Source organism: Engystomops pustulosus, chromosome 6 (genome assembly GCF_040894005.1).
Source record: "Engystomops pustulosus chromosome 6, aEngPut4.maternal, whole genome shotgun sequence".
Taxonomy (NCBI): Eukaryota; Metazoa; Chordata; class Amphibia; order Anura; family Leptodactylidae; genus Engystomops; species Engystomops pustulosus.
Genome location: NC_092416.1, coordinates 11,750,818 through 11,767,679, shown reverse-complemented (window position 1 = coordinate 11,767,679; position 16,862 = coordinate 11,750,818). Strand labels below are relative to the sequence as shown.

General features: G+C 41.6%; 1 protein-coding gene across 1 annotated transcript in view; it reads right to left on the bottom strand.

Moving 5' to 3' along the window:
* Positions 1-16,526, bottom strand: part of IGLON5 (IgLON family member 5) — a 384,710-nt gene extending 368,184 nt beyond the window's left edge. Inside the window, exon 1 of the mRNA XM_072154976.1 lies at positions 15,878-16,526. Within this exon, the coding sequence (XP_072011077.1) occupies positions 15,878-16,511 (634 nt within the window). The 5' untranslated portion in view covers positions 16,512-16,526. The remainder of the gene's footprint in view (positions 1-15,877) is intronic.
* Between the last annotated feature and the right edge of the window lie 336 nt (positions 16,527-16,862).

The following is a 16,862-nucleotide window of genomic DNA, read 5'->3' as shown; positions in this document are numbered from 1 at the left end:
GTATTATATATAATCCCTATAGAGCACTGTTATCAGAGCACAGTATGGTGGTATTATATATAAACCCCATAGAGCACTGTTATCAGAGCACAGTATGGTGGTGTTATATATAATCCCCATAGAGCACTGTTATCAGAGCACAGTATGGTGGTATTATATATAAACCCCATAGAGCACTGTTATCAGAGCACAGTATGGTGGTGTTATATATAATCCCTATAGAGCACTGTTATCGGAGCACAGTATGGTGGTATTATATATAATCCCCATAGAGCACTGTTATCAGAGCACAGTATGGTGGTGTTATATATAATCCCCATAGAGCACTGTTATCAGAGCACAGTATGGTGGTGTTATATATAATCCCTATAGAGCACTGTTATCGGAGCACAGTATGGTGGTGTTATATATAATCCCCATAGAGCACTGTTATCAGAGCACAGTATGGTGGTGTTATATATAATCCCCATAGAGCAGTGTTATCAGAGCACAGTATGGTGGTGTTATATATAATCCCCATAGAGCACTGTTATCAGAGCACAGTATGGTGGTGTTATATATAATCCCTATAGAGCACTGTTATCGGAGCACAGTATGGTGGTGTTATATATAATCCCCATAGAGCACTGTTATCAGAGCACAGTATGGTGGTGTTATATATAATCCCCATAGAGCAGTGTTATCAGAGCACAGTATGGTGGTGTTATATATAATCCCCATAGAGCACTGTTATCAGAGCACAGTATGGTGGTGTTATATATAATCCCTATAGAGCACTGTTATCGGAGCACAGTATGGTGGTGTTATATATAATCCCCATAGAGCACTGTTATCAGAGCACAGTATGGTGGTGTTATATATAATCCCCATAGAGCAGTGTTATCAGAGCACAGTATGGTGGTGTTATATATAATCCCCATAGAGCAGTGTTATCAGAGCACAGTATGGTGGTATTATATATAATCCCCATAGAGCACTGTTATCAGAGCACAGTATGGTGGTGTTATATATAATCCCTATAGAGCACTGTTATCAGAGCACAGTATGGTGGTGTTATATATAATCCCCATAGAGCAGTGTTATCAGAGCACAGTATGGTGGTGTTATATATAATCCCCATAGAGCAGTGTTATCAGAGCACAGTATGGTGGTATTATATATAATCCCTATAGAGCACTGTTATCAGAGCACAGTATGGTGGTGTTATATATAATCCCTATAGAGCACTGTTATCAGAGCACAGTATGGTGGTGTTATATATAATCCCCATAGAGCACTGTTATCAGAGCACAGTATGGTGGTGTTATATATAATCCCCATAGAGCACTGTTATCAGAGCACAGTATGGTGGTGTTATATATAATCCCTATAGAGCACTGTTATCGGAGCACAGTATGGTGGTGTTATATATAATCCCCATAGAGCACTGTTATCAGAGCACAGTATGGTGGTGTTATATATAATCCCCATAGAGCACTGTTATCAGAGCACAGTATGGTGGTGTTATATATAATCCCCATAGAGCACTGTTATCAGAGCACAGTATGGTGGTGTTATATATAATCCCCATAGAGCAGTGTTATCAGAGCACAGTATGGTGGTGTTATATATAATCCCTATAGAGCAGTGTTATCAGAGCACAGTATGGTGGTGTTATATATAATCCCCATAGAGCAGTGTTATCAGAGCACAGTATGGTGGTGTTATATATAATCCCCATAGAGCACTGTTATCAGAGCACAGTATGGTGGTGTTATATATAATCCCTATAGAGCACTGTTATCGGAGCACAGTATGGTGGTGTTATATATAATCCCCATAGAGCACTGTTATCAGAGCACAGTATGGTGGTGTTATATATAATCCCCATAGAGCACTGTTATCAGAGCACAGTATGGTGGTGTTATATATAATCCCCATAGAGCACTGTTATCAGAGCACAGTATGGTGGTATTATATATAAACCCCATAGAGCACTGTTATCAGAGCACAGTATGGTGGTGTTATATATAATCCCCATAGAGCACTGTTATCGGAGCACAGTATGGTGGTGTTATATATAATCCCTATAGAGCACTGTTATCGGAGCACAGTATGGTGGTGTTATATATAATCCCCATAGAGCACTGTTATCAGAGCACAGTATGGTGGTGTTATATATAATCCCCATAGAGCACTGTTATCGGAGCACAGTATGGTGGTGTTATATATAATCCCCATAGAGCACTGTTATCAGAGCACAGTATGGTGGTGTTATATATAATCCCCATAGAGCACTGTTATCAGAGCACAGTATGGTGGTGTTATATATAGTCCCTATAGAGCACTGTTATCAGAGTACAGTATGGTGGTGTTATATATAATCCCCATAGAGCACTGTTATCAGAGCACAGTATGGTGGTGTTATATATAATCCCCATAGAGCACTGTTATCAGAGCACAGTATGGTGGTGTTATATATAATCCCCATAGAGCACTGTTATCAGAGCACAGTATGGTGGTATTATATATAATCCCCATAGAGCAGTGTTATCAGAGCACAGTATGGTGGTATTATATATAATCCCCATAGAGCACTGTTATCAGAGCACAGTATGGTGGTATTATATATAATCCCCATAGAGCACTGTTATCAGAGCACAGTATGGTGGTATTATATATAATCCCCATAGAGCACTGTTATCAGAGCACAGTATGGTGGTATTATATATAATCCCCATAGAGCACTGTTATCAGAGCACAGTATGGTGGTATTATATATAATCCCCATAGAGCACTGTTATCAGAGCACAGTATGGTGGTGTTATATATAATAAGACCTATATGGTTACTGATGCAATGTATGGCGGTATAATTTATGAGCACTGTATAATGGCTGTAATATTGCTTGTTATTAGACCTGTAGAGCATTTTTTTGGTTTTGTGGTTACATAGGACTCTTTCAGGGCCACTGTATGGTAGTATTATTTCTATGCGCTACAGAGCACCATTTCCTGGACTTTTATCAAATAGAAACTTTCTTGACACAATTGGAGCATTATATTATTTTGGATGTCTATAGTATATGTTATACTTCCTATAGAGACTGTTATGTAGATGTTTCTGTGGTTAGTGTGCAGTGTAGTGTAGCCTGCGGTGTCATTTCTTGCACTGTGTGGTGGTATTATTTATACTCTCTATAGTGCACGATTATTTGGACAGTGTATTACATGAATGTGTAGATTATTATTTGGGCATAAGGTGCACCTCAGTGTTGTTACCTCTGCCTCCTGTGTGATGTGGTCTCCGGCCCCTTTATAGGGTGATGTCATATGTTATTATGTTGCGAGAGGAAGGAAGATTATAATGAATGGGGTATTGTCACTAGTCTGTATGTAACTTTTATGGCTTTCCTTGTTATCCCATCTGTTCTTCTCAAGCCCTTGTAGTGAATGTATATTCCAGGATTGGAGTTTTTGCAAAAGAACTTGGGGTCAACGTCCTCACACTGCTGTGACCTGTGCTTAAACTCTTGACAGTGTTAAGCATTTCTCGGGAGAGATGTATAATCAGACCTTTGTGTATGTTTTTAGGAGCAGCAGGACTGTGAAATATCTATTTAGATTTCACAAAGTGCACTGGGGGTGCGGCCTCACACTGCTGTGCTCTGTGCTCTCTGCCGCCAGTGCTAGGTATTGTCCTTGGAGAGCTGTGTCATCATACTACCGTGTATATTGTTAGTAACAACAGGACTGTGAATAATGAATTTATATTCCAGGATTGTAGCTTTCCCAAGTGCACTGTTCACATTGTATCACACTGCTATGCTCTGTGCTCTCTGTTTTGAGTAGTACCACAGCCCCCTCCTCTGTTCTGAGTGATGATGTATTCCTCAGTAGTCAGACGTCTAGCAAAGGGGAGAGGCTGTGGAGCAGTTCAATGCAGAGAGCTAAGTGCACAGCAGTGTGAGGATACTGAGGGTGGAGACGCTACAGTAGTGGAATGTAATTCCATTATTGTTGGATGATACATACTTATAGTTCTGAGGATCAGAGGAGAGCGCCACCTATAGGCTCCTCCCACTTGTCTGTGTGTATACTGTATACTATACCGCCATATAGTTCCCCTAGAGCCCTCACATCGCGTCCCTATCCTGTAAGAATCGGCCACATTTACGTTTTTTGTCTTCATTTCTCTTGCAGATTATTCCCATCGCTCGGATATTTCTATTGACCCGGAGTCATTTTTCTTACTCAATTTAAAACGACGGCTCCATAAAAGTAGTGAGATGTAGAATCACCATTAAATCCCCGAAACCCGCACCCAGGGAGCACAGATCTCCCCCCGGAGCCCTTAAAGGGATAGTGTCTGCTGAGCAGCTGAATGCAGGCCATTGTTCTCTGTTATCAGCCACTACAGCCCTGGCGGTCTGACTATAGGGAGAGGGAGGAACAATCCCTGACCTAGAATCACTACAGAATTTTACATCCAGTATCACATCCAGTAACACAGCGCCCCCTATAGGCCAAATAATGGGAAGTTGTATCTGTGAGAAAGGTTTGAGGCTGTTATAGCCCTGACATTAAACAGGTTACAGGGAATCTCCATCAGGGTGAGTGACCAGAAGACGAGAAATTGACTGTAGTTGTCTGATGGTTGTACACACAGCAGGAATGGCAGCTCTGAAGCACAAAGTTCTGCTCTAGAGAATGTCATATATTAAGAGAATGGAAAGGTCCATGTACTTGTATAAGGAGAAGTGAGAAGAAGAAAAATCATTGACCGTGGTTGAAGTTCTTTTTACTTCTTACAGCAAGAAAAGCAGCTCTGGAGCACATACTTCTGCTCTGACTGAAACATCAACATCATCCAACAAACAGTAAAAACTAACAAAAAAAGCAGTGCCTGTGGACACTTGTACAAATGTACAAATGATTGCACTTGTACAAATGATTGACCATAGTTATACATGCTTTCTCTCTTTAGAGAAGGAAAAGCAGCTCTGGAGCACATACTTCTGCTCTGAAAAATATCATCCAACAAACAGTAAAAACTAACAGAAGAGAGAGGCCTGTGGACACTTGTATCATTGTCATGGACCACAAGACAAATGGTTTACCATAGTTATACATCCTTTCTTTAGAGAGGGAAAAGCAGCTCTGAAGCACATACTTCTGCTTTGTCACCCATAAAACAACACAAACCAAGTTCCTTATATACTTTTAGTAGAGGGAATGAGTTGAGGCTCAGGTTCATGTAAACTGGGATCAGCACATAAGTCCAGTAGATAAATTGCTGACTTTATGCTAGCAGCGCATCCTTTTACCACTTAATGCAGGAAAAGCTGCTCTGGAGCACATACTTCTGCTGTTAACGATATCACCGGGTTAACAATACAAAACTAACATAAGGATCAATATATAGTTATATCAGCCTGAATAGATGACACGTGTTGACCTTGGCTACACTTATTTTCTTTACTTACGGAAAGAAAAGCAGCTCTGAAGCACATACTTCTGCTACAAATAATATCATCAAATAGACAACACAAACTAAGAGCAGGGAAGTGTCAGTGTATACTTGCATCAGGACCAGTTACCAGAAGACTAAAGACTGATCTTTGAACCTGTTTATTTCCCTTCTTTCATAAAGAAAAGCAGCTCTGGAGCACATACTTCTGCCCTTAAAAAATATAATCTTAACAAACAATACAAAACTAGGAGAAGGGTCCATGTATAATGAGATCAGACTGACTAGAAGACATATGCATGATTATAGTTTTTCCTATCATTCTTACAGAAAGAAATGCAGCTCTGGAGCACAAAATTCTGCTCTAAACAATGTCACTTAACAGACGACACAAACTAAGAGCAGGGAAGAGTCAGTGTATTCTTACATCAGGATGAGTGACCAGGAGACTAGTGATTGATATCGGTAGAACTTTCTTTCTCTGCTTATAGGAGGAAAGGCGGCTCTGATGCTCATACTTCTGCTCTTAACAACATGATGTAATAAACACATGGAACACATTGAAAAGTTCTTACATAATTGTATTACAGTAAAAGGACAATTGGTTCTATCCTATCTCTATGTCCTGAGGGAATATCAGCTCTGAAGGACATACTTCTGCTCTAAACAACATCATGTAATAAACTAACACATGGAAAAGTCCACACATAATTGTATCAGAGTGACTAGAGGGCAGGTGGTTCTTTCTAATCTCTTTCTTTCTTATATGTTTGGAGGGAATAGCAGCTCTGAAGCTCATAGTTCTGCTCTAATTTTTTCTGAAAATTCTAAAAATGATTGAAAATCACACGTTTTCTTTACGTTTACAGGCCCAGCACCAGATTTAGTGTAAGGAAAAGCCCTTACATAATTGTATCAGAGTAAAAGACTAGAGGACAATTGGTTCTTATCTCTATGTACTGAGGGAAGAGCAGCTCTGAAGGACATACTTCTGCTCTAAAGAACATCATGTGATAAACTAACACATGGAAAAGTCCACACATAATTGTAATCGCTTGACTAGAGGGCAGATGGTTCTTTCTAATCTCTTTCTTTCTTACATGTTTGGAGGGAATAGCAGCTCTGAAGCACATAGTTCTGCTCTAATTTTTCAGAAAATTCTAAAAATGATTGAAAATCACACATCTTCTTTGCGTTTACAGGCCCAGCAGCAGATTTAGCGTAAGGAAAAGCCCTTACATAATTGTATCCAAGTAAAAGACTAGAGGACAATTGGTTCTATCTTATCTCCATGTACTGAGGAAATCGCAGCTCTGAAGGACATAATTCTGCTCTAAACAACATCATGTAATAAACTAACACATGGAAAAGTCCTTACATAATTGTATCCGAGTGACTAGAGGGCAGATGGTTCATTCTTATCTCATTCTTTCTTATATGTTCGGAGGGAATAGCAGCTCTGAAGCACATAGTTCTGTTCAGAAGATTCTAAAAATGATAGAAAATCACAAATTTTCTTTGCTATTACAGGCCCAGCACCAGATTTAGCATTACTACACCTAGATCCGGTTTAACATCGTGTTACAGACGACCCCTGAACCCCCCGGAGTGGCGCCATATTTCTGCACACAATATACTTGACGTATAAATTGTAACTGTTCCGGAGGAGCTTATATACGGCAGGGGGGGGGGGAGACATCTCCGGAACGTATATATCTCCATTCAATCCGTGCTCTCTCCGGGTTTGTGGAGTGACCGGATGAATATATCCCGCGCCGCGCCTTCCCTTGGGTGTCATTGTCTCACGATTTACGCCCTCCCCCCGCGTGCGTCCTGCGTATAACACCGGGCTGACTCACATATCTCCCCCCGACAACCTGTCGTGTTTATTGCATTCTGCTGATAGAACCGCGACTAAGAGGAACTGGCAAGCGCAGAAAGGCTGAAGTCAGCGAGCGCCGTGCCAGTGACGGGCGCGGAAGGGGGGGGCAGGTGGCGCAAAGACCCATCAACTCTCACTAATTATCCCACCGTCCCCGAAGAGAGCCGGCGCGCTTGTTCTCCACCCCGGGCACATTACTGGATGAGGCACGCCTGATAAAACGTAAGCCCCTGGGCCAAGGGTCGCCCCTTCTGCTTGGCGTGAACCGCAGCCAATGAGAAGAGGCCATCGGATTTAGGAACTCTGACTCCTGCAGATGTGCCTCATCTCGGATGTGATATGTAGCAGAGCTGAGTGTGTTCTCCACTGCGGACACATTACTAGATGAGGCAACGCTTGATAAAGCGTAAGCCCCTGGGCCAAGGGTCGTCCCTTCTGCCTGGTATGAACCACAGCCAATGAGAAGAGGCCATCGGATTCGGGAACTCTGACTCCTGCAGATGTGCCTCTTTTCTCGGATGTGATATGTAGCAGAGCTGAGTGTGTTCTCCACCGCGGGCAGGTTACTGGATAAGGCAACACTTGATAAAGTGTAAGCCTCTGGGCCAAGTGTAGACACACAGGAGGGCCGCCCCTTCTGCCTGGTGTGAACCACAGCCAATGAGAAGAGGCCATCGGATTCGGGAACTCTGACTCCTGCAGATGTGCCTCTTTTCTCGGATGTGATATGTAGCAGAGCTGAGTGTGTTCTCCACCGCGGGCAGGTTACTGGATAAGGCAACACTTGATAAAGTGTAAGCCTCTGGGCCAAGTGTAGACACACAGGAGGGCCGCCCCTTCTGCCTGGTGTGAACCGCAGCCAATGAGAAGAGGCCATCGGATTGGGGAACTCTGACTCCTGCAGATGTGACCCATCTGTGATGTGATATGTAGCAGAGCTGATTGTGTTCTCCACAGCGGGCACATTACTGGATGAGGCACGCCTGATAAAACGTAAGCCCCTGGGCCAAGGGTCGCCCCTTCTGCCTGCTGTGAACCGCAGCCAATGAGAAGAGGGCATTGGATTTAGGAACTCTGACTCCTGCAGATGTTCAAATTGACCCATCTGTGATGTGATATGTAGCAGAGCTGAGTGTGTTCTGACCCCTTGAGCATACGCAGACCCCATGCATTGCTATTATTTGCTCCATTTTTTTTAGTATTTTTCAGGTAAGTTTTACGCTCAGCAGAGGAAACAGTCATTGAGTTGCTGTTGACGGATCTGATGTTCTCATGCTGTGCCTTCGTCTATCCTGATCATCCTGGGCCTAAATGTATTAAGTGTTAACTTTGCAAGATGCTGATATTTAGGACTGGGGTCGGTTGTGAGAATGGGGGGGGGGGGTTCCCTGACCGCTTTCATGCAGATGGAGTGAACCATTCCCAAAATTTCCATTGAAGTGAATAGAGAGGGCAGCACATCCCCAAAAGTAAGCAAAGAGTCTATGGTGAGCCCAGTCCTTATCATTGGAATACCCATAGAGGGGCAAGGGAAAAACATGACTGATTTCCTGACAAAATATCGCCATCTCTGCCAACAGGCTGCATATGGTATTGCAAGTCAGTTGAATTGTAGTGTATAGGTCATATCCATACACAGCAGGAGAAAGCAGACATGTTTCATTTACATCCTGATACAACCCCTTTAAGGTGGGGCACTAACATGCGCTATATATTACCCCAAACATGGAGAGGAAAGGGATACTGGTCCACACATTCCCTATTATATTTATTATTGTAATCATAGACACATTCCCTTTAACTGGCATAAGCAGGTCCAGCAATATCATAAGCCATGAGACCCCCGTACTGTATACGCAGACCCTATACATTGATAGTAACATCCCTAATTACCATTTTATTACACATTATGCAGATTAGTTTAACTTTCAGCACTGGAAACAGTCAGAAAGCTGCTGTTGACGGATCCGGCACTTATTTACCTCTATTTTTCACATCTATCCTTCACTTGTAAGGTCTTTGGTATACAGACACTTCATACATTGCTACTATGCTCAGATTATTTACCATCTACAACTATTGTTCAGGTTATTTTTACTCTCAGCAGCAGAAACAGTCAAAAAGCTGCTGCTGACGGATTCAAGATTCGCAAACCTCTATTTCTACCATCTAATCTGGTCTCTTGTATATAGAGAACCCATACAATGATATTCATTTGCTAAATTTTCGGGTAAGTTTTGCTTTAGGCAGTGGAAACCATCAGTAAGCTGAAGATTCAGTATTCATACGACCATATGACTTAGGCAAAAGATACTTCAAGAGTCATTAGCATTTTATAATGATTTTCTGGCTAGTTTTACTTTCAGCAGTGGAAACCGTCAAAAAGTTGCTGTTGACGGATCCAGCACTCAATTTACCTCTATTTTTCCCATCTATCCTTCACTTGTAAGGTCTTTACTATACAGACATTCATACATTGCTACTAATTTGCTCAAATTTTTTACCATTTTCAACTATTGTTCAGGTTAGTTTTACTTTCAGCAGCGGAAACAGTCAAAAAGCTGCTGTTGACGGATCCAGCAGTGAATTAACCTCTATTTTTACCACCTTTCCTTTACATGTAAGGTCTTTAGTATACAGACACTTCATACATTGCTACTAATTTGCTACAATTTTACCATTTTCAACTATTGTTCAGTTTAGTTTTACTTTCAGCAGTGGAAACAGTCAGTGAGCTGCTGTTGATGGATTCTAGATTAGTTTACATCTATTACTACAAGCTAAATAAGTGATCCTTCCCTTGTAAGGTCTTCAGCCCATAGAGACATCATACATTACTATACATTTGTTTCATTCTTTACCAATTTCACCAATTTTTAAGTTATATTTGCTCAAAGTGGTGGAAACAGTCAAGAAGCTTCTGTTGACAGTTCCATAACTCAGAACCTCAATTTTTACCATCTATCTGGTCTTCGGTTTACAGAGACCCCTTATATTGCTATTAATATGCTCCATTTATTACCATTTTCACCTAATTTTCAAGTCAGTGGAAACAGTCAAAAAGCTGCTGTTGACGGATTATAGATTCCTATACCTTGTATTATTACAAGCTAAATTAGAGCTCCTTCACTTGTGGGGTCTTCAGCATATGGAGACCCCATTGCTCCATTGTTTACAATGCCCACCTATTTTTCAGGTTAGTTTTACTCTCAGCAGTGGAAACAGTCAATAAGCTGCTGGTGACGGATCCGATATTCTCATCCTGTGCCTATATTTATAACTTTTTTAATAACTTTGCGAGCTGCTGACGTGCTGTGACTAGACCTCATTAGCACCCGGGTGCCTCCTGCCGTGCGTCTCATTAACACATGAAAATCCAAACGTAGAATTTCCATTATTTATTACCGCATTTACTATGTTTATTCCGTGACACTGAATGTGTGTGTGTATATGTGCCACTATTTACACGCTAGAGAAATGTAGTAAAAAAAAAAAAAAAAATCATAAAATCAATCAGATTTATTAGCTGAAGCTCCCCTGCTTGCTGATGGGTTCCCTATAAAAATAAATTAATAAAAAGTAATAAATAAATAATGAATAAAATAATAAATAAATAAAATAATGAATAAAATAATAAATAAATAAAATAATGAATAAAATAATAAATAAATAAAATAATGAATAAAATAAAAATAAATAAAAATAAAAGAATAAATAAAATAATGAATCAATAAAATAAATAAAAATAAAAATAAAAGAATAAATAAAATAATGAATCAATAAAATAAAAATAAATACAAATAAACGAATAAATAAAATAATGAATCAATAAAATAAATAAAAATTAAATAATAAATAAAATAATGAATAAACCCAATAATAAAATATATAAATACATACAATAGATAAGTGATAGATTTTTGCGACTTGACCAATCTTTACCATGAGGCTGCAGCACTTGTAGGCCTCGGCTCTTCAGTGATTAGTCTCTCTATGCCGCCCATGGCCATTATTACTATGACTCTATGGTGGACTAGTGATCAAAAAGCGCCACTTTTCACATTCCAGGTTCAAAATAGACTATAATTACATTCCTAGAAAGCTCCGCTGATAAAGAGAATGAATGAATCCAACTTCTGGCTATTATGTTAGCAGCCGACAATACAGCCCAATAATAAGGCTTTGGCATGGAAGGGGTTACATACTGTATGAAGGTCTCAGAGCATTTGTTAGGATGAGTTACGAGCTCTTGGAAAGGAAGGGGTTACGACGAGTCACTTCCATTATAAAAAAATATGCTGCAAAGGAATGGATTGTACACAAATGGATGTTCTTGTATTGAATGGGTTAAACTAAAACTGTACACAAGCAATATGGCAGGGATGGGGTTAAACTGCACCTTTCATTGCAGTGTACAAGCTAAGCTGTGGCAGTGGTTAAAGGCGTAAAGTAACCCTTTCAATACCACTGATTGCTTTTGACTGATACTAGTGATGACTGTCTTAAAGGGTTGACCACTACTGCCAAACTTTGGCAAGGTAAGTATAAGACCTTGATAGGGTCACCCATATCACACTCACCCTGGGAAAGTTAAGAATTAGTGGCAAATCCTTTAATACAGTCTTCACTAGCGTCAGTCAAAATCCATCAATGGTATTGAAAGGGTTACTTTATTTGTCAAGGAAGAGGATGCTCTTGGTATGAATACAAGACGCTGGCAGGCAAAGAGTTAAATTGTACCGCATTATAAGAGGCTCCTATATAAGAGTCAGGAAGCATCTACCTCCTGGCAATGAAAGGGTAGATGAGGATTCCAGGAGTTGTTACATTGTTTCAGTCTGTTGTTACATTTACATTGTTTCAGTCTGTTGTTACATTTACATTGTGACAATATGTATCATTGACTTTTTTTCTGGATCCACGGCTTCATACACAATTTTTTCAGCCCTTAAAATTCTCTGACTACGTTTCTCTAATTGTAGTCAGGAGCATCAGCGACCAATATCCTCACCCCAGGAGGTAACATGAGCTGCAAACCAACAGAATCTGCAGAAAAGTGGAGATGAGTGAAAAATGTGCAGAAACCAAAGGGTTAATCCTTGAACCCCAGCATCATCTCTCCCAGGCTGTAAATGGTTAAGGTCTCAGGGTATCAGTCCCCTCGGTATAATGGGGGTCACCGGCCGGTCCCGCTCCTGGGACACCAGTCACACAAAGGAGTTCAGCTGCCAGTCCAGGACTGAAAAGGTTAATACAGGTCACGAGGGGTTAAGTGTAAGCCGCTCACCAGCCATCAACACACAAAAAATCACTTTTCTTTCTCCCCGAGACAGAAAGAGTTAATGGCAGGAAATCTTAATTAACCAGAAGGATCCAAAGTCATAAAATAACTTCCAATGAGGCCATTGAAATTCCGAGCACTGAGCACCAGCTCCTACAGAGCCACAGAGTGTATATATATACTGTACACCTATATATACACACAGAGCCACAGAGAGTATATATATATATATACTGTACACACATATACACACACAGACCCACAGAGAGTATATATATACTGTACACCTATATACACACAGACCCACAGAGAGTATATATATACTGTACACCTATACACACACAGAGCCACAGAGAGTATATATATACTGTACACCTATATACACACAGACCCACAGAGTGTATATATATACTGTACACCTATATACACACAGAGCCACAGAGTGTATATATATACTGTACACCTATATACGCACAGAGCCACAGAGTGTATATATATACTGTACACCTATATAAACACAGAGCCACAGAGTGTATATATATACTGTACACCTATATACGCACAGAGCCACAGAGTGTATATATATACTGTACACCTATATACACACAGAGCCACAGAGTGTATATATATACTGTACACCTATATACACACAGAGCCACAGAGTGTATATATATATATCCTGTACACCTATATACACACACAGAGACCACAGAGTGTATATATATACTGTACACCTATATACACACACAGACCACAGAGAGTATATATATATATATATATATATATATATATATATATATCGTACAGCATATACACACACAGACCCACAGAGTGTATATATATACTGCACACCTATATACACACAGAGACCTATAGAGTGTATATATATATATATATATATATATATATATATATATATATATACTGTACACACATATACACACACTGAGCCATAGAGAGTGCTACAGGTGCTGCATATATATATATATACACTGTACATATACATATACTCATATGATACACAATCATATACACACAGACACTGCATACATATTTAGAGTACACACTCATACACAGACCCATCTCATGTAAGCTACAGTCACTACACACATACTGTACACTGTAGACACACATATACACAGACTGATACACACCGTGAACACATATGTACACATTCATACATACATAATACAGATACTGCACACATATATACATGCAGATGCTGTACACACACACATACAGTGTGCACACATATTGTATATACACACCCAATGCTGCACACATGTACATAGTTATAAATAGCATACACACCCACCTACAGTATACTCTGCATATATACATACAGATATGATACATGATACATACACACAGCTACATACAGGAAATGTACACACCTCCGTACACTGCACTCACATAGAAACCCTGGGACACCTGGGCACTGTGCACAGTCACACACAGAAAAAGTCACATACACTGTTACACATAGACAGTCACATACAGCACATATGGCCATACATACAGATACACACATCTACTGCACACACCTACACACACATCTACACACATCTACACACACATCTACTATACACATCTACTACACACATCTACTATACACATCTACTACACACTTCTACTATACACATCTACTACACACATCTACTACACACCTACACAAATCTACACATAAATCTACACACACATCTACACATATCTACTACACACATCTACACACACATCTACTACACACATCTACACACACATCTACTACACACATCTACTACACACATCTACTACACACATCAACACACATCTACACACACCTACACAAATCTACACATAAATCTACACACACATCTACACACACATCTACTACACACATCTACTACACACATCTACATACACATCTACTATACACTTCTACTATACACATCTACACAGAAATCTACTACACACATCTACTACACACATCAACACACATCTACACACAAATCTACACACACATCTACTACACACACCTATACACACACCTACACAAACATCTACTACACACATCTTCTACACACCTACACAAACATCTACTACACACATCAACACACATCTACACACAAATCTACACACACACCTATACACACACCTACACAAACATCTACTACACACATCTTCTACACACCTACACAAACATCTACTACACACATCAACACACATCTACACACAAATCTACACACACACCTATACACACACCCACACAAACATCTACTACACACATCTTCTACACACCTACACAAACATCTACTACACACATCAACACACATCTACACACAAATCTACACACACATCTACACACACACCTATACACACACCTACACAAACATCTACTACACACATCTACAGACGCTGCACACATCCATTACACTCCTGCAGTGACACACACATCTCCACTCTCCTCCATACGCAGCCTGTGGGTGTATATACGTGTACATGCGCTATAGGGCAGCCCTGTGCAGGCCGTATACTGCCATCTAATGCCCTATGGTCTTGCCCTTTAGGGCTCCCTATGATCGGCTCCTGCACACACACAGCACTTGCAGATGGGCAGTATACGGCGTATACATCCTCCAGCCATGGCTGCGCCTCCCTGCATGCAGCTGTATGAGCCTCAGCATCTTCATCCCTGGACCGGGGGCTCCCCAGAGGTCACTGCGGACCCTCTGCCTATTTATCATCCACCTTATTGATCCCACAGCATGTCCCCCTCCCCGGGGAGCCCCCCTTCCCCGGCCATGCATCCCTTTAACCCCCGCTCGCCCGGTGATTACTGCACAGCATAGCCCGGAGCCTGGATAATGAGAATGTCACGGAGGGGCTGTCATTGTCATTGTAGAGACCCCCCTCCCCATCCCCCTTCATGGCTTCATTAATACATTTCTATCTATTAACCTCGGATTCCAACCCCCACCAGGAGAGGACTGGGGGGGAGTAGTAGTACTTCTCAATCCACTGCTGGAATCCTCCACAGCACAAGAAACTACCTGCAAATCCCAAAAGTGAGGGAGCAGGACCCCCCCAACACCGGGGGCTCAGCGCTCACAACTATCACTCCCATCATTCCCAACTTTCTAAGAATTCCATAAACAGCTCCGGATTCCTGCCCCGGCGTCACGTCCCTCTCTCCCAACTATTTCATTCACAAGAGACGGAGCCGGGTTAACCCCTTGGCCGCCGCCGGCCGCTCGAGGCTGATGTAAAGGTGAATAGATGGTGGGTACCTTGTGTCAGGATGACGGTGAGGACCACCCCGGCCAGGTTCACCCTCTGAAGTGGCGTCTTCATGTTTTTTAGTCCTTCCGGGCGCTCGCTCTCTCTCTGTCCGTCTTCTGGTTTTTTCGGCTTTTTTATTTTTCCGTCGTTGTCGTGAAACCCTGGTTCCCCCCTCCCGCCCGGATCTCCTGTATTTTCCAGTAGAGTCGCTCGATGGCAAAGCGGAGGATGGAGCGGAGGAGAGCGCTGATGCAGGGGATGGATGGAGCACAGAAGGAATTCAGGATTGGGAGTCGCGGCCCCCCCCTTCCTCTCGCTCTCGGCTTCTCCGATTTTTTCTCTCTCTCTCTTTTTTTCCCCTCCTTCTGCTGTTCCCCTTTCACCCCCCTTTAACACGCGCATCCAAACAGACACACACACACTTCCCTCGCCTTCTGCAAACCATATGGGCTTTCTGACAGATGGAGGGTGAGTGGCAGCCTCCGCCAGCCAATCCTGACCTGCGCTGGGCAGGAGCCGCCGATGCAATGGCAGGTAGCGGAGCCAATGACGAGGTGTTGGGGTTGCGAGGCTTCTTGGGTTTTCTGATGCTTTGATTTCTCCAGAAGGGATTTTGTGACTGCAGCAACTCCTCTCCTCCATAGACGACGCTCCGTCACACTGATCCCATCACAGATGTAGCAGAGCTGAGTGTGTCCTGCGCCCCCCCCCCCCCAACACAATGCAGCAAGTCTCATTCCACTTCTATGTCGTATCAAATAACAAACTCAATCCTGCTGCGTCTGACCGACCCCGGCTCAGCTACATCCGCACAGACGCCCCGCGTGATGGAAAGTCCCAGCGGTAAATACGACGAATCTGTGAATGGAGGAAAATGACATTATTGATATTGTTCTGTAATCTTCCTCCAAATAGCAGATCAGCCGCGGAGGAGACGGCAATATATTATATTGGAAATCGGAAATAAATGAGGTTTTTCGAAAAATATTAGTT